The 22,042-nt window shown below is 34.8% G+C and overlaps 1 protein-coding gene across 3 annotated transcripts; it reads left to right on the top strand.

The window, feature by feature from the left end:
* Nucleotides 1-2,452: 2,452 nt before the first annotated feature.
* On the top strand, nt 2,453-22,014 carry LOC126973446 (galectin-5-like). 3 transcript variants are annotated; one of them, XM_050820709.1, is made up of 8 exons: nt 2,453-2,668; nt 5,412-5,500; nt 6,428-6,635; nt 8,055-8,198; nt 8,815-8,890; nt 20,182-20,216; nt 21,196-21,342; nt 21,830-22,014. In XM_050820709.1, exons 1-8 carry the CDS (start codon nt 2,642-2,644, stop codon nt 21,875-21,877), a joined length of 774 nt encoding a protein of 257 aa, XP_050676666.1. In that variant the 5' UTR covers nt 2,453-2,641; the 3' UTR covers nt 21,878-22,014. The 3 variants fall into 3 exon arrangements, with proteins under 3 accessions (XP_050676666.1, XP_050676668.1, XP_050676667.1); XM_050820710.1 differs by lacking the exon at nt 2,453-2,668 and adding an exon at nt 2,833-2,990; XM_050820711.1 differs by lacking the exons at nt 20,182-20,216; nt 21,196-21,342; nt 21,830-22,014 and adding exons at nt 13,495-13,531; nt 14,870-19,198 and having other exon boundaries at nt 2,459-2,668.
* The last annotated feature ends 28 nt before the right edge of the window (nt 22,015-22,042 follow it).

The following is a 22,042-nucleotide window of genomic DNA, read 5'->3' as shown; positions in this document are numbered from 1 at the left end:
GCGCGAGAAATGATGCGCACCAAAAACGTTACTATCTCATTTGATGAGTAGGTTTTACTCTCTATATTTTTCACATACCAGGCGCCTTATCTAAAAATTTAAATAAATAAGCATACTCTAATTATATAAAATTTAAATAAAGTTAAAACCCGTAAACGCTCTTAAAAATCTAGCAATGTGAATGTCCTTGGATAAAATATAATACTATAATAAGGTGACATTATGTATGATAGTGACTGCGATTTAAAAATAAAAATAGAAAAATAACTTTTGTCATGCGAAGATATATTATTAGCCTTGGGATTATTTACTGTTTGGTCTGTACATATATTGAATCCCCTAAAATTTCAAAAGGTTAGGCATAGACTAGTAATAAAAGAAGGACTCCGCACCTTGACATTAGCAAGCGAAGCACTTTTAAGCTAGTGTGTGTGTGGCAGGTCGTGGGTGCGACGTCGTTCATAAAATTCTGTTTTTCAAATTTTATTTGTGTATTAATCCTAGAAGTGAGGGTTATCTTATATATATAATTACTTTAGAAACATAAAAAATTGTTTAGATTTACAAGAGGGACATCTCAAGTCAATTTTCTAATATGCAAATATTGGGGTTGAGCAGGTGATCAACTTTAAAGTGGATCCTGTAGATGAAACCACAACCTGAGAGTTGAACAAAGCATACAATACAACAATTTTATAACGGTACGTTACTTGAACGGTTAGATCAGCTGGTTAGAGCACTGGCACGGAACGCGAGAGGCCATGGGTTCAAGTCCCGCATCGTTCAAAAAAATTTGTTTTTCAAATTTTATTTGTGTTTTAATATGTTTTTTTTATTTAATTTATATATTATTAAAATACAATTCAATATTTCGTCAAAAATATTATGTAATTAAAATCGAGGTAAGTTTGATAACTTTATAATGTTATTTAAAACAAAAATAGTATAAAACGGTAGCAATAGTTTTTACTTTACAGATTTATAAATGAAATAAATTTGATTTCAGATAAGTTCATAACATCCATAGTATGTTTTGTAGAAATAGACAAATTATAACAATCTTAGTAAATTCTAGTGCTTACACACTAGCTCGTTTCCAGTGAAGCACCTTTGAGTTATGTAATTCAATCGTACCTCCCTGCTATAATTTTCACGATGGAGCTGGTCCGCACTCTGCAGACCAGCAATGCAGATTTTTGTCGGATTATGGCATGCAAGCTATCGCTTTACGCTTGCGTAGCCATATCAGTTGCACTGCAGAATCGGGGCAGCCCCATCAGTATTCGGTATCCATTGTTATATTGGACCCGCAGAGCGCTGAGAGGTCCACAGGCTGTACGTGTAGAATACTTGGCAATAAGCTTTAAAAAGCGTTATTTGAACGGGTATGCTACAGCGTATAAAACCTGCTTGCCAACATATTACATCGGACTGCTTGTGCTCTACATTCCCTCTTAATATCTACCTGGTTATTTAGTCTTTCGGTTACAGAATACCTGAGATATTTGCACTGATACTCCGGTTTCAATTCATTACCGTTTGATCGCGGGCGCAGGTTCTGGGCATAGCTAGCCAGGAACTTACTTTTTTCACTTTATAACAAACCATGCGATTGATAATATCATTGACCATCACGTCTCTCCAGATGTCCTATCCGTTGGGCTTAGCAGCACCATATCGCCAGCGTATGTAATGTTGTTAACAATAACGTTATCAATTCGACCTCCAATTTTCTTATTGTTGAGCTCAACGATTAGATCATTAATATAGATTATAGAGGTTAAATTGCTATGGTACCTTTATCCCACCCTGCCTAATACCGCATCTCAAACTGTATGTACATAAACAGCTTATCGGCTCATCTCACACTGTTTATTGAATTGTAGTACCAATACTGAAAAATATCTACGGAATAATTCGACACTTTTGTATCCGGAAGCTTTTCCCACGACACATTGCATGACACTTGTATGGCACAGGTCAGAGGCTTGGGAGAAATCTCAGAAACAAGCTTATTAAACTGGTGTCAGCAACATTTTTCAAAAACCGCATGTAGTTAAATAAACCCTCTTTTAGTTATATCGGCGCTTAGTAACCAATAATTCTAACATCAAACATTATTCTTTTCAAGCATTCATTCATTGGAAATTAATTTTTATTTTACCTATGGTAAAATTATTTATAGCAGTTTTATTCATGCAGATGTATTGCAGAAACAAGTTTGAGAATGTACGTCAACAGCTGGCGTACACTATAGCTGCAAGTCTCAAACGACACGCGCAGTTGCAGTTAATTATCAGAATTACCTTACAGTTTTCTTGGTGTGAATGAATAACTGCATAATTGCCTGCTTTCACTTGTTTGCCTGTTATCACAGTAGAAATAAGACATTGATATCACATCCATAGAAAATAGAATACATAAAATAAATTAATTTATGATTATCTAATCATATGACGTTGACGGATGACGCATAAAGTGGAGGCAACATTTCACAGTTCACAAGCATAAATTTTATTGCAGTAAAGTATAGTAGTAACCGTAAATAACATTAAAAATTAAAATTTTAACAAGGAACTGCGGAATTACTATTCAGTAAACTGAATCTTTTGTGCTAATCCAAATCAGTGCATATTCTAAAATGGCAGCACCACCAATTTACGGTCCTGTAAGTAATACAATGAATTATGAAACTATGATTCATTTCATAGTTCATACTCCAGTACATTATTCAAGGACGGCATATTGCCGGCGTTTCATTTATTTGCTTTATATATACATCATATCTCAGATAGTTTATAATATATATCATATGGGACATAATATTTACTTTTATAATGATATTAATAACGCCATGTACGGTTATTATACCTACTCGATAAATAATGTTGCCTTGATCATCTATCTACATTGAGGATAAGAAAATTCGTATACGCGTACATGATCTAAATCTGTTTCATTGTTGATCTAAAATGGAACTAGAAGATGTGGTGAGTTGAATTTAAATTCAAATATTTTTATTAAAATTAGGATTTTTGTAAGTCATATTAAAGGTCCAAACTTCAGACCTGAGAAGGATACAGGAGGTCTCTATTCCCATTGTGTTATTTAATAACAAATGCATTAATACTATGGTAACTTTTCCCAATGTTTTTAGTAATAATTTTGAATATTTTGTGCTTACTTTTTTGCCTAATATAAAGCTTACCAATCTTACAGGAGTAGTAGGCATGTGGCCAATATGGTCCACATCTAACCCTCTTCATTTTCAGCTTGTTAAAAGGCATTTATTTTCTCAAAATTGATTCCTTTAGAATTATTTTTCATGTCAGTTGCAGTTCAAACACTACCACCGCTTCGGAAACAAATGGTGAAACAAACATTATTATCTATGCCCCATAGAGAGATTTGAACCCAAACTGTATTTAGCTAATCATTCTTTAATCAACCACGCTGACCCAGTGAAGGATGGTAAACATACACAACTTACTAGGTATCCTTCACCATCAAAGCATCACATAACTTACACTGTACTTACTCATTCACATGAATTAAGAATTTTTTTAAAGTGATAACCGTCACTTCTGTGTTTAATTATACAAATTAAGTAGAAAATAACAAATTGTTTAGATGTAAAGGGCGACATCTCAAGCAATTTCCTAATATGCAATCAACTGTAGAGTGGATCCTGTAGATGGAATCACAACCTGAACAAGATATATACCAAAATTTACGACCAATACATACTTGAACAGTTGGCTCAGTTGAAAGGTGCGCTCAGATGGAACCTGAGAGGTTGCTGGTTTGAGTGCCACATCATTCATAAATTTGGCCACATATTTAATTTATAGATTTTTTTTTTGGTTTTCTGCATCATGGCAATCTGTTATTTCAAACAATAAGCCACTGTTTTGGCTGCATATATCTGCTCAAAGAGTCATTGTCGAGACCCCGAAATTGATGTAAAATTACTTTGCATCAAACTCTCCATTTATTATTGATATCTTTTACTGAGATTTGTGATATCATGTCTCTTAAGCCTGGTGAAATGGATGCCACCTTCCTTCATTTACGCTCAAAGATTTGGCTAGCTAGATGACATGGGTTGTTACTTTGTCCCGGTATTTCAGGCTAGTTTGAGTTATTTCTTGCCGGACCGTTACATGTATTTATTACTATTACTGGCAGTCCCCCACAATTGTATACCGTATGTCCATATTGGTTTGAGTATTGTTTTATAAATAAGCAATTTATTGTTGTCATTTAATTAATTTTATATAATGAATTTAGAAATCAAATACACAGGTGTATGACGGTGATCTATTATCACCTTTTAGATAAGTAAGATGTGCCAGCCTTAACCTATTGCGACCAATATTGTTATATAACACATGCATGTTCCATTTTATTATAAAAAAGGAGTATTTTATGACTAGGATAAAAAAAATCCCTTAATTAATAGGACTATTCTAGATTTCTTGCATTTTCTTAACGAAGGAGGAAGATATTAGTTTATTTTACTTGTTTCTGTGCTAGCATGACTACTTCACTAAAATTTTACTGACATTTCTTCTAACCCAGAAAAAAAATGATGTAAGTATTCGGAAATAATGTAGTCTATAGCATTCGGAAATAGGTAATTAAAGTTATAAGGAGTAAAAAATGAAACAAAAACATATTTCTGAATGATTTCATAATATGTACTAATAAAATGATAAGGATTAACATAGTACTTTTCTTAACAAGTTATATATTACAGCTTTAAAGTATTAAAATGGTATGTTATTGTTAATAGATAGGAATATGCCATCAACTTTTTTGTAGACATAGGTCTAATATAGATAAGATACACAATTCGACCATACATTATTTTGATATATCTCAAAGACAGCATTTCTGTTGAAAGCTTCCAGAAGACTCATTTTTTCTTCCAACAAAAATATTGTTAATTTATGCAAAAATATATACAAAAATTAAACAAATTATGGAGTAAAACCTTCCTCGAAAACCACACTATCCATTGGTGAAAACAACATGGTAATTGGTGCAGTAGTTTTTGAGTTTACTGCAAACAGATAGACAGTGGAGGACTTTGTTTAATAATATGTAGTGATAATATAATATAGACACACTTACATAGATTATCTTGCTGCAAACTAGGCACTATGATGTACTATGTGTGCAAGCCAACATTATATTTAATACAGTATACTTACACAAACATACATAAATACTTATAAACATCCATACTTGTCATAATATAAATGTTTGCACCTTAGATCATTTATGTCTAGCTCAGAAGCCAGGGTCAATAACCTCTGCGCTGTATGGATCGTCAGAATAAATATTTTGTAATTGACAAAGTAATTAAATTTATAATTAATGGTATTATTATTATTGTAACTTTTCAGGTAATACCATGTGTGCACCCCATTCCATCTGGATTCTTCCCGGGCCGTATGATACGGTTCCAGGGAAGTGTACCCCCAGGTGCCCAAAGGTATGGCTGTTTTAAGTCAACATATTTTTAGGGTAATATTTTTTTTATTTATGGAAAAGTAGAAGAACCGAGTGTACGGGTCACCTGGTGTTAACTATTTCAAAAGGCAAAAAAAGAAACCCTTGAAGGTTTAGGAATGGTGGTATCGAGTTGAAATTAAAATGATAATAAACTACAACAAACTAATCTACAGTCTCATTGCAAAATATGCTTACGATCTACTTTCATTAAGTCTGTAAAATTGCTGCAAGAAAACTGCTGTCATTACAGTTCAAATGTCAAAGTAATTTAACAGAATACGATTATTTTGCAGTAAGCGTGCAGTTTTGCTACTGGAATAGCTATTCCTGCACCGCAACGTTCCTGCAAAACAACTGCTACAGGCCTGCTCAGTCGAATACCGATATTTCTAAATTTGATGTTTTTGACAGGCGTCGCTTTGCAGTGCAGTTTTTTGGAGGAATAGCTGGATAGGATTCTTGGAAATTCTGAGCGGCACTACAATTGCGCTCGTCACCTTGAGACATATGATGTTGAGTGTCATTTGCCCAGTAATTTCACTAGTTACGGCGCCCTTCAGACCGAAATACAATAATGCTTACCCATAATCCAGCCTGCATCCTGTGCACAGGAGCCTCCCCACTGGTACATGTCAGATTTAGAGTATTTTTAGCTTGTAAAATTTCTGAGCAAATGAGACTTAACATCTTATTATCTTATCTTGTCTCAAGGTGACGAGCGCAATTGTAGTGCCGCTCAGAATATTTGGGTATTCCAAAAATCCTGAGCGGCACTTCATGGCCAGGGTGTATCATCATCAATTACCATCAGCTGAACGTCCTGCTCGTCGAGTCCCTTATTGTCATAAAAAATGCAGATTCTGAGATTTTTGCATATTGACACAAACAAGCAAACTTTCGTCATCAGGTTCGCAATAAACCTGCAATGCGGCCCCAATACAGACCCACGCGACGACATGGCGCTGCATCTCAACTTCCGCTTTGTGGAGATGTGCGTGGTGAGGAACCATCTCTCCAGCTTGAGCTGGGGGATCGAGGAGACCAGCGGGGGTATGCCGCTGACGCGTGGAGACACCTTCGAAGCCCTGCTGCTCTGCGAGCCGCAGTCTATCAAGGTTGGGAAACTTTACCCGGTTATAAAATGAAATCCTATTTATTTTTGAAGTTTAAGCTTCTTTAGCCGCGTTGGGCACTTTTTATTAGGGGAAAATCTTATGGGTTCGCGTCACTGACATGCTCATGACTGGTGCACGCGATAAATAAATAGTTATAAATAATAGCAAGAGAAATCTCGTGAATTCGCGTCACCGAAATGCTTATAGCAGTATATCTGTAGCTATACAGCTGACATTTTGTGCAATATTAGTGCTGCGTTTATGTTATAACTGAAATTGAATGGATTTGGTGAAAAGTTGAATGTGTATATACTGTGCATTGTTGAAATATTGTTTTTCTTTGATGAATATATCATTGAAAATAAGTTTATAATCACAGAAGCGTTGCCGGCCCATGTTGTATCGTCCTGGAAACACGGCACACGGAAGCTCATTCCACAGCTTGGTCGTACTTGGACAAAAGTTCATTGAAAAACGCATTGTGGAAGATCGCCTCACATCCAGAAGGTGGGGATGATTTCCTAACTTGTGACTTGTCCTAAAATGGTGGAATTCGGCGGTAGGAATCAGGTCAAACAGCTCTTCGGAACACCCACCCAGATAAATGTGGTAGAAGACAAACAATGAAGCGACGTCTTTACACAACGCCAAGTGATGTTATTGATGAGACGTTCACTGAATCCTGGACAATTCGTGCAGCATTTCAGCTCGAAAATTGAAGATCATTTTCCTAAGTCTTCAAAAAACCTAAAAAAGATGGACATTTAAGCATAACCTTTATTTCGAAAAACACTTATATTCACATAAAAGTTCACTCGTCGAATCCAACATGGATGGGCAGAGTTCGGGAAGCTCCGTAACATCTTCTCGTCCCAAATACCACAGTGTCTGATGACAACGGTTTTCAACCATTGTGTGTTGCCAGGGATGACTTACAGTACGCAGACGTTGTGGCTAACTATGGGCCTGATGGGAAAGTTCATGGTTGCTCAGAGGGCAATGGAGAGGGCTATGATCGGGGGTTTCCTGCGAGATCAACAATCATAAATGAGGAGATCCGTAGGAGAACCAAAGTTACTGACATATCCCAAATGGTTGCGAAACTGAAGGGGCAATGGGCAGGGCACATAGCTCGACGGACAGATGGCCGTTGGGGCATTAAGTCCTCGAATGGCGACCACTTACCGAAAGACGCAGTCTTGGCAGACTCCCACAAGTTGAAACGATGATCTGGTCAAGATCGCCGGAATCCGTTGGACGAGGGCAGCGCCGACCGATCGTCGTGGAACTCTTAGTGGGAAGCCTTTGTCCAGCAGTGGACTGATGATGATGATGATGTTGTAGTTATAGTGGAATGTATGTTGTAGTTTCTTTAGGTAACCTTAAATAAAAAAAATAATTATTTTAATGTGGTTCTAGGTGGCGTTGAATGGTGTACACTTCTGTGAGTTCCCCCACCGCATCCCGTACCAGCGTATTTCTCACCTCACGGTGGACGGCGACGTGATGATTAACTTCATCGGCTTCGAGGGCGCCCAGCCTCCCCCTACCCAGATGTACATGGTGAGTACACATCACCAGGATGCAGGCTAAACCGGTCCACGGCGTCACCTCTTTCAGTAGTCCTTGGAAACCCAACTGTGGAGAAACGTCACACTTCCAAGATGGTGGGGATGATATCGATTCGAGACGTTGACATATTAAATTTTTTATTATTATTATTCTTGAACCAACAGTTCATGAAAAGTAAACTAATTACAAATTATTATGCAATGGCCGATTGCCAATTATTATAGTTCACACTATTTAAGGTACAACATTTATTGCTCTAATTACACTATAATACTTATAAAGATTTTGTATTTTACTTGTGTGTGTTTGTGCGTATGTCTTAAGTAATTATCAAGAACTCGATTACAAAATAATTAAAATTATTTGCTTTTTGAAAGAGTTTTGTGTGGAAGAATATATCTGTTAGTAAGAAATTTCTATTATGGCAACTAAGGGTACGGCAGACCACCGAATTCTGGGCATAGATTGGGACATTAAAAAGGGTAGTATGCCTTGTTTTCATTTTATTTATAATTAAATAAAAAATTTCGGTGATGAATGTCGAATGATTCTGTATTTGCTTGCTGTCAAAGTATTTCCAATAATTATAAAATAAATTTGTTTTCAGAGTGAACCCCCAGCGTACGGGGCGTATGGTGCTCCGCCCCCAGCTTACGGAGCTCAGGGATACGGGGGCCCGCCGGGTAAGTCTGCTTCTGTAACCAACGCAACTGTCATTAACTCTATTAACTAAGGTATAACGAAACTGTTTTTGCTTGCCCCATTTGGGGTTATATTGGATCCAGTTATTCCAAATGGTATAACACTGACTCAGTTCACTGCGAGAAGCTTTACTACTATTGAGCTTTGGTTTCTTAAGATATTTTAATAGGTCATGATTGTCTTAGAAGTTGAGAAAATACAACGTTATGTTGGTGGTAGTATTTTTACATTTTATTCAAAAAGATCGCCAAAAAGAATGAATACTGGGAGAAATATTCTTCCGCTTTTTCGACTTCCTCAGAGCGATTAGTGATTGTATTCACATAAAAAATAACAAGGGCTAAAATTATTGATTGAGCTTCAAAAACTCAGAAATCAATCAGAAAAAATCGAAAACTTACGCCTCAGACCTGAGAAGGACGGGTTCAAGAAACTCAGCAAACTACTAATTTTTTTTAAAATACTGAATAGGCAATTGTATTTTATCACAACAGGCTATGCTTATTTGCGATACAAGAGGAATTAAATTGTTTTAAGTAGTAATGACACAATAACGATAAAACAGATATTATAAACAACAGCCTCCCTAAGTTTATCGATCACTTTTAAAAGTGTGTCTTAATAAATATTCTTATAAACTCGACATAAATTTTTATTAGTAGTACAAACGATCGAAGAGATTTTATCATGTTATTAAATAACTATTCAGAAGTTTGTCAAAGTTCATTTTGCAATAACAGGGTCCAATGAAATAAAAAGAATTACCCCATTCATGGGGTAAATTAGAGCTTTTAAATTATATCTTTGCAAACTTACAAAGATTTGTGTTGAAGATTGATGTTGTAAAGTGTACATAATATGCATGCATGCGGGTATTTTTACTAATATGGTGATGTAATTTAGATTTGAATTCATGTTTTGGCTCCAATAGCGTTCAGCCTGCGTATAGCATAAAAAACAGTTCGAAATGCCTCCCGAACAGGTAGTAATTTACCTGTGTTTTGCAAAGCACTGAATTGCCCCAAAGGGGTAAATCAATGATAGACGAAGTTGGATGAAATTAGATTAGTGCACCTATTTATGCATTAAAGAGAACTCGAAACTTAATAAAACTTTATTTTTATAACTTACAATATAGCAATTTTGAATTGCTGTTAAAATAATAATATTTCAAGTGGCATAATATATGAGTAAGTTCATTCTATATTATCATCTATAAATTCTGAGTAAATCAATTATTTCTCCGTGTGATCGTCTAAATATGAATTGCAGGGTTTTATTGTTTATATATTATGTCTACCTATATATTTTTTAAATAAATTCTAAAAATGATCATTTTGTATATTTATTAATTATTATCTACTAATGGGTGGCGGTGAATATAAAAAAGGTTTAATTAGTTATTTATATTTATTCCTAATTATTCGTAGTTTTTATAGATATTATTAATTTAATATTTTTATTCAAAATAGGGTTTAAAATCACTTTTTGAAAGCCAAAACTACCGCCCATTTAATTGTATGCCTCAAACCTGAGAAGAAGGGGTGCAAAAAACTCAGCGGGCTTTTGTTTTATAATTTCGGTACAATATATTATGAAATATCGTACAATTAAATTTGTAATTAAAAGCCTGAGGGCGTTCGCTGCATTCCCAGTCTGTGGTTTCACCAAGAAAATTATTTATGTTTTAGTAGCCTTTACCACGCAAATGTTTTTAACAATCCTCTTGAAAATTTTCTGGGATCAAAAGACTTACTAACTCGTCTAACCGTGTAGTAGGCACAACAAGTGTATGTTTGTTCATCGTGTTAACATTAATCATTGATTTCAAATTTAAACCTTTCCCTCACTACATTTTTAAATTAAAATAATCTAGTTTTGGATGTTTTTGGAGGGTGATGTTATTATAGGAAGTATATATTATAATATAATATGAAAAAGAGTATTTACTCTTAACATATACACTTAAATCACCTTTAAAATGTAAATATTTACGTTATCTTAAATGAGAATTAAAGTGCTTGAACTATTTTATTTGTGTAGATAATGTTCATATTATTCCGCGAGTGTTTTGTATATAATATTATAAGGTAAGTTATAAATGACATTTATTGTTGTTTATATAATACTCATAATATATAAGGAGTGCGTGATTGTGAAACCTGAATTTAGAATAGCTAGTGGAATGCTTCTTAGCACCGGAGCTCTTTTCTGCCGTCGAGTATTAATGTGCAAATTGGTTTGAAGGGCGCCCGTAGCTTTTGAAATTACTGGGAGAATCAGACTTGACATCTTATGCCTCAAGTTCAATGCTGAGCTGCCGCTTAGACTTTTGGTTCAATCAAGATCCTAAGTGGCACTGCACTGGGTGCTGGTTGCACTTATATTTACCATCAGGTAAACGTCAAGTTCGCGTCACTTTTTTATCATAAAAAATGCCGCTGCATGTTGGTATTGGAACAAGGGGTAAGTGTGTGCAAAACGCAGCAATAGCTTACCCCTTTTTTATACCTATCTAAGATCTTAAACAAAAAACGAGAAACATTTTATTTATTACCATATTTGTGTTTAGTTAGTATAGTTTTTCAAATGAAGATCACGAAGTTAATGGACTCACCGCCATACTTACCGCCAATACTTAGCGATATTCAATATTCCGGTTTCACTCTTTACCACCGTACCTATATTACATATAAATATATAAAATAAAATGTATAATATATTAATTGTTGTAACCATGGGTGGAGGTTTTATGTTTTGCACTTTTTCTGTGTTTTAAGAAGTATTTTGCAAGAGAATGCAACGTAATGTTTGTAATAAAGTCGTTTAAATTCAACCGTACGCTCCTTCCTACGTACGTCGTAGAAGTAAAGATAATTCACGAATTATTTTATGTGTACGTATATGAAATATTTAACTACAAACCTGTATCTTATCAAGTTTAAGATAAACTCTTTTAATTTTATGTGGAATTACGCGTTTCAAATTCAACTGTTTTTATTCAAAATAGGATATGAAATCACTTATTGAAAATCTAATACTACCACTCATTCAGAAATGAATTTGGTAATTATTGTGATATTAAAAAACGGTTAAAATGTTTATTTCTTTAACTTTTTCTCATAATGATTCTTTAGGACCTAGGTTATAAATAGTGAGAATAGTCCTCTTCTGCTTAATATCGGCTGCACTACTAATAATGCTGCACTAATAATTAAAGTAAATTAGTCGCGCCGTATCTAAGTCAGTGAACAATTGTCTAAACTTTAAACTTATATGCTGCAGAACTAAGTCTATTAGCCAATCCTTCAATTTGGGGACTTCATTGTAATTTGAAATCAAGAGTAGTTTCGTCAGGAAACTGTTTTAACGTCAAATTTTATCTTTATTTATATTTATATAGTGCAGTTATCTTGCCCCAAACTAGACATACATGAGTTCAAAGACAACGATATATTTAATACAATATACTTACTTAGACAAACATAAATACTTATAAACATCCATGACTCGGAAATATACATCCATATTCACTATATAAATGTGTGCACCTACCGGGATTCGAACACGGGCCCACTAGCTCAGTAGACAGGAACATTAAACACTGGGCTATATGGGTCCTCAATTGAAATTACTAGTCGCAACTAGTCGATCTGTGGCATGCCACCGCGCCGTCACCGCTAGACATTGTGGCCAAGCCCTTACTGCTACGTTTAATAATAAGGTCCAATTTCGCGAAAGAGGTAACTCGTCGAATCCCAACTAGGGTGGGCCGCGTTCGGGAAGCTCCGTTAAATCTTCTCGTCCCAATACCAAAGTGTCCGTAGACCGAAGGTTTTAAATCAGTGTGTGGTCGCTTGCTATGGGCCTGATGAGAAAGCTGACGGCTACTTGGAGGGCAATGCTCGGAGTTTCCCATCGAGATCGAATTGGAAATGAGGAGATCCGTAGGAGAACCAAAGTCACTGATATAGCTCAAATGATTGCGAAACTGAGGTGGCAATGGACAGGCCACAGCTCGACGGAGAGATGATCGTTGCTGCAGTAAAATACTTGGATGGCCACCACGTAGTGTTGATCTGGTCAACATCACCGGAATACGTTGAATGAGGGTAGCGCAGGTCCGATCATCGTGGAAATGTTTGTGGAAGGCCTTTGTCCAGTAGCGGGCATCTTGATATATGATGATGACGTTTAATAAATTATTTGCGGAACTATGCTCGTGTTTTACGAACCCGGTATTATAAATACTATGATCAACAAGAAGCCTTTCAAATAAATAAAATAATGCCAAACCTTTCCAACAACGGAAACATGAGGTAATTAACATTCAAAACAAACGACTTGAAAACATTAAAAGAGATTTTAAACTTCTCATTTTTTAATTTGGTCAAAAATGAAGAAAATCCAACTGAAATAGTTTAAAGCTAAACAACCTTCAGATAAATATTTGTGTAATAGCTTTATTAACACAATAACACGGTAGATGGCGCTGGTTTCAATACTTTGCTTGTGTGTAGTTATTGGCTTTTTTGAATTTTTTTATTTGTAGATTATATTTTGAGCTTATTTGTTTCTTTTTCAGGCTTCTACTAATTCCTGGCTAGCAGAGGCTAAAACAGGTAATTTATTTTTTATTTTGCGTTGTACAGTTTGATTTCGATTGCCCCATATCTTTTTCGTCTTATTATTTTAAGCCTCATTCCCTAATAATCCATAAATTATATGATAATAATTCTTTCTCCATTCAAATTAGTGGTGAAATTTGCAATACGCCAGTGAATTTCTAACAGTGCGTATGTTAACCATATCACACTATAAAAGAGAAGGAAGGAAAAAAAAGAGTAATGTTTATTTGTTACGTATAACACACTTAAATTTAAAAAAAAAAATTAAAGAGAAACCAAACAGTGGGACTTTAATTTAATACGTCACAAAGTGGTTCCAACTTCACTGGTCTTTCGGTGGGGTATTTGCTGATATCGTGATAAAGATAGTACAGTCAGCGTCAAAAAGATGATAGCGTCACCCTTGTATTCAAAACTATGGCAGCACCCATCGTTACCAAATACAGCGATTCACCGAAAGTGACCAAATAGATAGCATCCAAAGTAGTCAAATATATAGAACCACACATTGTTCAAAAATATGGATACATTTATGGAAAATGAACTTTCGGCCTAAGGATATAGGATTAAAATTAGATTGTCAACAAACTTTAACTTCATTTGACATACTAATATTAACATTTCAGTTATTAATATTAGTTTTGTATATATTTTTATATTTGATAACCTACCAGCCGTCTTCAAACATAGGACTCCTCTATTTTCCTCTCATTTGCCTCGATTCAGTGCTGCTCTTATATTACCTTGGGGCATCCTCCCGTTTCCTTGGCTCCCTCGACTTTTTCCAGTCTGCCTTTCTTTTCCATATTTCTGCACTACTTTTCACTATACGGCCGGTTCGATATCGATTTCCATTCCGTTCTTATGTTCACCTTAACATATGCTACCTTTCTTAATTTAACCACTCTCCACATGTCTTTTAATCTCCAGGTTATTATATTCCGTTGTATGCCTCGGCATACAGTCATACTTATGTTTTTTTTTTCGGGTAAACCTACTCCCAACTCTCATATTCCTGTGAATGTTTTAATACTTTCAAAATGAAATATTTCGTAGTGTTGTTTCCGCTCGATAAATTTAGGTTTAAAAATAGTGATAACATTCAAAAACAAAATATTCCAAATTGTTTTATTACTGCAACTATATCAAAATTGTTTTAAGTGAAGCAAAAGTATATCAATATTGTTTAATCTTTTGTTTCCCGAAAGTTGCACCGATATTTTTTTAAATAAAGGCAGGCACGCGTTCGGCCCAGAGTTTATTAAGTATTCATCCCCACACAAGACACGAAAAAGCGTGTAAATTTAATAACTTATTTCTATTTTGTTTCAGGTGCCTTATAAGCCGTCGAAATCAAAGAAGAATAATATTTTTGTATTAAGTGTAATGATTATTGTATTATTTACTGTTTAATTTGAATTTTTCGAAATTTGTTTAATTTTGTTTTTATGGTGCCAGAGGCCCGGTATTGTTTTATTTAGCATATTATTTTATAATAATTTAATTGATATGGTAAATCCACTTGGGTTCTATTAGCGTCTGTTCTGATATTAGTATAAGTCTGTCTAACGTCTGATTTTTTAATATTTTTCACTGTTAATAATAATACTATGGCATGGATGATTTTATGTTGTACACACAAAATTCAAAATCAACGGATTTATCTCAAAGGGCAGCTCATAAATTGCGTACAGAAACATATTTTAAATTATTTTGATATCTACTTAAACCTTATCTATATGACGGGGCGAAACCGTTTACATGGTCAGGATCCTCCATTGCTGTGGGCGATTAACATTACTGCAAGTAAAAGACAGTCTTACAAACGGACGGTATAATTATCAGCTAGAAATGTTTCACTTAACTGCTATAATAGATTAGGTTATAAGTACGTGGTGTTCCCGGCATGTGCGTGCGACACAACCGCCTCGCTCGACAGTTCTTCCCTGACTGCCTGCTCGGCGCTCGCCCGGAGCCCACTCTCGCCCGCACTCGCACCGCACGCCTAAAACACCCGAGCTTTTAGAGGAATACCGATTCATTTTAGTATTCTAGTGCTCGAACTTCTTGACTACATCATATTTAAAATGTTAGAGGTTTTCATTTGTGCTCGCGTCACGGTAAACTATTGGGCAGATTTCAATTAAGTCTTCTAATTTTTTACTTTAGATACTTGCCCTTTATCTAAATTTATTACGTTACCTTCATTTAATTTTAAAGTTATTAAAGTTTTAAGATACAACGATTATTATAAGCTTAAGTGCTCAGTCACTAATAATAAATCTATATTTTTCGCTTTTTTCACGGTACCCATAGTACTGGAAATACCGCACAAGGAAACTTATTCCATAGCCTGGTTGTATGTGGAAGAGAGTTCCTTGAAAACCGCACTTTTGGAGGAATGCGAAACATCGATAGTAAGGCCGTGATTATCTCGTCTAAGAATGTAAACAAAGTCTCAGGTGTCCATAAAATTTTTTTTGAATATTAAAAAGAATTGCTACCTTTCAAAGGTTGCCTAGAGCTGCCAGACTATGATTCCTTAATAATTAAAATCAACTACCCACAATTACAGTAAAACTCAACAGTAACGGATTAATAATAATAAAACTAAGTAAATACGGAAACGGAAACGAAAAATTATGTATCACTTTGAAAGGAATGAACTTGTTCACAAAATGGCAGATCAAATGTTGACAACTGCGGTATTGACTGCTTTCCTCTAGCACGTTGACGTCATTACTACGTACAAGTGATAGGGACAGAGATAATAGTCACTGGCTACCGCAATGTTACTCAGTAACGGTCCTTTTGTTTACATTCTTTATCTCCTCTCGTTGGCCTTAGTAGAGATGGCGGGGATAATATCCTAGCCAAGGATTTGTAAAAAATATATCTCGCAAATTGGACGTTAGACTGTTAGTTTATGTTAAGAGTACAATACATACAATTTTATTACATTTTACAGTTATTTTGTATATGTATAGATCTATATTGAATTATTATAATCTGTATCAAGTTATTCGCTAAGCACTGTGGTAGAAAACTCTTTTATTATTTACAAATATTACTATATTATCCACAAAATAACGTCGTTGTATTATGATATGCAGAAATAGAAACTTATACGAAATTAAAGAAATGTTTATTTGCTAACAGACGGGCCTACAAGTAAGAAATAAGAGTTTAACGTTTTTCTCAATAGATAGCACTGATAGTAAGCTAATTGGGTTTAGTTTTTAGTTGTTTAGTTCAAAACGCAGTCTTGATAAGATTTTGAGAACATTGGTCTCAAAAGTGCTTGAACCCGCAGCCGTTAAAGTTTATAATAAAAACAGTGATAATAAGTTCTTTTACGTTTGCAGTTATTTATCAATTGGTTATTTGTTTCAGAAGTTTAAATAAAAAAAATTGTATTTAAAAGCATGGCAATACCCTATAAATCTTGCTTAATCATCATCACCATACAAATTCTCTATACTGGGTTATCCACCTGACATTGGCTAAATTGTGGTGGCCCTTCCGCAAAGGCCACACTATAAAGGACAGAAGCAACTGATAATACACCTTATAATTCTCTCTGGTGTTTTTGTGTAGGGATACGTAGATATTGGCAGCTTTTGACGGCTGTCTTGCCGTGTCCACGGGACCACTGTTGGACCATAGAAACGCTTGCCATGTACGCTTGTGCACTGGACGTATGGAGGGTTAAGATTGAATTGTTGACTTTATATGGTTTAGACCAGCCACCTCATTTGTTTTGTGTGCTAAGGGCATTTTAAGATAATCTCTGATTGCAAATTTCAATGTTCACGAGGTGCTAAGGATAATTAATGTGTCTTCACTTTTACTAACTTCAAACACCAAAAAAAAATTTATTTTAACTTGTCCAATTTTTCGCTTCGCATCACAGTATAATAAAGGAGCTATTTAAGTATAAGGTATATTTTTGTTATAAATATATTAAAAGCATGTATTGTAATAATTTGAAATTGAATTTTGAGGTTATGTCGAGGTAATTAGTCGAAATACAAGCTATTAAGATTTACATGACGAAGAACTGACAAGGGTGTTATTAGATAGATATCTAATAAATGTGAACATCTTTTAAAACAGCGATAAAATTTAAGCAATATTGCCCACTCTCTTTTCTACCCCCTCTTTTCTTTCTGTATTCCGATAGATTTTTGTATACAGTGTGCTATAATATTACATACATTTAGTACAAGAATGGTGTAATTGTAAAAAAATATATTAAGTATAGTAAAATCTAATTTACTAACAAATATCTTCTAATAAATAAAATTCTTGAAATTTTGTGTGCATATCGGGTAGGTCTGAGAATCGGCCTACATCTATTTTTCATACCCCTAAATGATGAGGTTGACCCCTAAATGTATATAATTTATCTTTGAAAATTTTAATTTTATTATTTTTCAGTATTAAAAAATACATACAACTTCAAATTTTCGCCCTTCTACGATCTACAACTATTTGTGTATCGCGATTTTTATATTATTCTGTTCCATTCACAAATCGCGAATCTAGAAGGTTGCAAGTTGGCAATCGAATACAAGAATTGTAGTACGATATATTTGGTAGATCTGAGAATCGGTTGCATCTATTTTTTATACCCCAAAAATGTCAATTATTGATTTTTTTAATTACTTTATATGACAATACAACGCTTGCTGGGTCAGCTAGTATTATAATAATTAAGTTTAAACAGGAACAATAGTAAAATAATTAAGTTATCCAAAGTAAAATCATACGCATCTTATTTATGGGCGGACAATTTAAAGAATGCGGTTTGACTAAGGTCATTTCCATATTACCCCCCTTTTTGCGACACGTGCTATTCTACTGTTTACTAAGCTACCTCTGTCTGCTAGATTTACTCAAGTACAATAGGGGATATTTTGGGATAGTCAAAACATACAAAATCTTATAGTGATAAGGGGCCATCCATAAATTACGTCACACGTTAAGGGGAAGGGAAGGGTTTACCCCCCGTAAACGAAGTTTAACATTGTGTGACAAGAGGCGGGGAGGGAACCCAAATATTTGTGACATAATATTTTTTCAAAATATAATACATTCTGTTTAAGTATATTTCTACTAAATTTAAACTACATACCTACTAAATTAGCAAATATATGTTTTTTTATGTTTTTGTTAATTTTGATGTCTTTATTTAATTTAAATGGAAATAAAAATGATTTAGGAACACAAAACTAAAAATGCCATATATGTGACATAGGTAGAGGGTATCTCACAAATGTGACCAGCTGTGACAAGGATGAGGAGGGGTCAAAAAATCATGAAATTCGTGTGACGTAATTTATAGATGGACCCTAATTAGATTTTCTTGATCTGGCAACTGAGATGGCATTTAATATCACCCTGTATACAATTATACGAGCACATTTAATGGTTGTAAATACTAAATACCACTAAACGTGAAACAGATTAAATAACAAATGAAATAATAGGCACAGATAGTATTGTGTACTATCTGTGCCTATTCTTTCATTGCTGTGTATTTCGATGGCTTACTGCGACAGTATATGTAAATTGTTTCCTATAGATTTACGATGTTGGCTCTTGCAAATTTATTGTATTTTATTTGCTTACAAGCAGTTGATTAAATATTATTACTATTGTTGTTGTTTTATTTAAACATATATAGGAGGGTAAATGACGTTCTATACACACATAAGGACATATCATTCGCAGTCCGATAGCGGAACGGTAAAATTGACAAGTTTTGTAGAAAAGTTCGAGACAAATGATCAGCCTCGAAACTGGTAGATTTTTAATTTATTGTGAGATTCTCCGTGATAAATAATCTCTTGTAAGTCAAGTTCTTTTACGAGATAAAACCGGTGGAAGGAGAGGAGATAAAACCGGTGGAATCTGCTATATTTCTTGACATTACAATGGGGTCCCCCCATATTGAAGGATCGGCGAACAGACTGACATAGATACGGTGCGACTAGTATACTTTTGTTATTTTCATAGTATTATGTCCTATGGAATATTGCTTTGAGGCAACGCTGCCGATATTAATACAATATTTGTGCTGCAGAAAAGGGTTATTCGCGCTATTAATAACCTAGTTTCTAAAGAATCAAGACTTTTGCTTTTCAATATATTCTTGACAATGTAATGTATGTTCATAGTTCAACATAAGTGGATTTGCTAGAAACTGTCTTATGACAGTTTCTATGGTTATCCATAATGTTAACACCAGGAACAGATATAATGCCTACTACGTCGAGTTAGTAAGTCTTTTGTGTGGCGATGTATATACTTTTACAACAAGATCCCAGAAAATGTACAAAGCAAAAGTATTACGCTATTCAAAAGAATTGTTAAAAAAACGTTTGTGTGGTAAAGGTTTCATAACATAAATTACATGGTACCACAGATTGGGAATGGAGCGACCGCCCTCGGGCTATTAAATAATAAGTTTAATTGTACAATATTATTTTTAAACATATTTTTCGCCCGCTGAGTTTGTTGCGCCCATTCTTCTCAGGTCTGAGGCAATTATTTTGGAATGGGTGGTAGTTTTTGACTTTCAATAAGTGATGTCACATCCTATTTTTAATAAATATATTTGAATTTCGGTTTTATTTCAGCTTACACGCCTGGACAAACAGTGGTCCAACAAGGAGTAAGTATACTTTAATCTTGTTGAAATATATCAACGTCAAGAGAAGCTACAAATTTCGTAAATACCATTCATAACTTGACCAAGTAAAATTACTGCTATTTTTATTTGGTGACTTATGTTTCTTTGAGTTCATTAAATATGGGATCAATTATCATTTGTAGCTACATTGCTAAGTAGAATTTCTTTATTAACAATTTATAGCTTCTCATGGCGGGGGCTATAGTTTAAGGCTCAGTTCATATTGGAACTACTAACCGCGCGGTAAAAGGTCAAAGTAAACTGTGATTATCGTCTACAACACCCGCGCGCAAGATCTTGTACGGTATCGCGCTGTTTAAGAACTACAAACATGTAACGGCCTGTTACTGGGGACGTACTCTGAAAATCGATAAATCGTGGCATTAATCATATCGAAAGTCGAACCTATGATTGAACGAACGAAATATTATTCGATATTACCGGTCCTAACTCTACTCTTAGTTGTAAATGTCAGAGATGAATATTGGAATTTGACAAAGAATCAAACGTCACTTTATATTATAATCTCAACGACACCTAGACTGTCGTTGCTATTATCGTTTCATGTAGTAGTTGTTTGCTAAGTTTCTTCAGTTTAAATGTGATTGTCGAGTCAATTCTTTTCTCTTTAGTTTAGACGCATATCGCTTTCTATATATCCTTTCTAAGTTGCCGTAACATAAACGGACTTTGCTTATTTGCACAGCGATTAATTAAAATAAAGGTGAGAGATGACACGATAATTAAAACAGTTGCATAGTCATTTATTTGCTCGGTCGCTACACTGCATCGTATCTATCGATTTGATTATCGACGAAATTTTGAATCTTTAATCTAATGACTTGATATTCAAATAAGTATAAAGTGACAGGGTATTTATAATTCAGTAATAAGTTAATTGCAGTACGCGCGTCACTCTTTTTTATGTAGAGTTTTAAAGTATTGTTTGTGATTATAAAAGGGTTACCAGACAGGATACGCACCGCAGCAACGTAGCGGCTTGGGCACCGGAGCTGCGGTGGGACTCGGAGTGGGGGCGCTAGCGGCAGGAGGCCTGGCGGGGTACGCGTTAGGGGGGGGCTTCCGGAGCGATAGTCCCACGGAGGAGGTGAGACTACTATTTTATAATAATAAGGGATTAGACGGGCAGTACGTTCAGCTGGTGGTAATTGTTACGCCCCGCCCATTACAATGCACCTTAATATTAATATATTCACCTAAATAAATCAATTTTCCATAATATCCTTTTGGAACAACTGTTAGTAATCTAGTAGCCGCGCGCTAGTGTAGGCACCGATACCTACTTGTTCCACGAGCCCGTGCCGTTCGGTTACGGTGATAAATTTTTTGTTTTTTAAATACAAAATTTGTTTATTTCATCATTTGAAAGTTTCAATTTTTTTGATTTATTTTTTTATGGTTACAGTTAGGTAGAACTACCTACCTACCTACAGGTGTGTTCATTAAATTTGCCATTGTAGCACCACTCTGTATATTACGAAGGTATAACACGTCAGAGAGATCGGTAGTAACAAACTTTGTCAAATTAGTTCATAGATTACGAAATAGTTTGACTTAAGTTTATTTTGTCGCAGGGTCCATCGATCGTCGATTTTGGTGGAGGCGACGACTGGATGGAGTAAACTGTAAAGGCTCACCACACAGAACGCGGTGCGCTATAACTTAACTCTATGAATATATATTATATATAATTTATTTAAAGGTTAAGATGTAATGTATATTTAAATTTTATTATTGTTTGAATAAATTTAAGGCTTTATGAGCTGTTTATTTATTGGTTTCTACTA

The sequence above is a fragment of the Leptidea sinapis genome, chromosome 29 (genome assembly GCF_905404315.1).
Source record: "Leptidea sinapis chromosome 29, ilLepSina1.1, whole genome shotgun sequence".
NCBI classification, from domain to species: Eukaryota; Metazoa; Arthropoda; class Insecta; order Lepidoptera; family Pieridae; genus Leptidea; species Leptidea sinapis.
The sequence above is the reverse complement of the archived record's forward strand: the minus strand, read 5'-3'. Positions and strand labels throughout refer to the sequence as shown.

Bases quoted from the DNA above. Each gene is read 5' to 3' on its own strand.
- LOC126973446 (XM_050820709.1), top strand. From the start codon at position 2,642: ATGGCAGCACCACCAATTTACGGTCCT. The intron at 6,636-8,054 runs GTTGGGAAACTT...ATGTGGTTCTAG, and splicing joins GCGAGCCGCAGTCTATCAAG to GTGGCGTTGAATGGTGTACA. The intron at 8,199-8,814 runs GTGAGTACACAT...ATTTGTTTTCAG, and splicing joins CCCCTACCCAGATGTACATG to AGTGAACCCCCAGCGTACGG.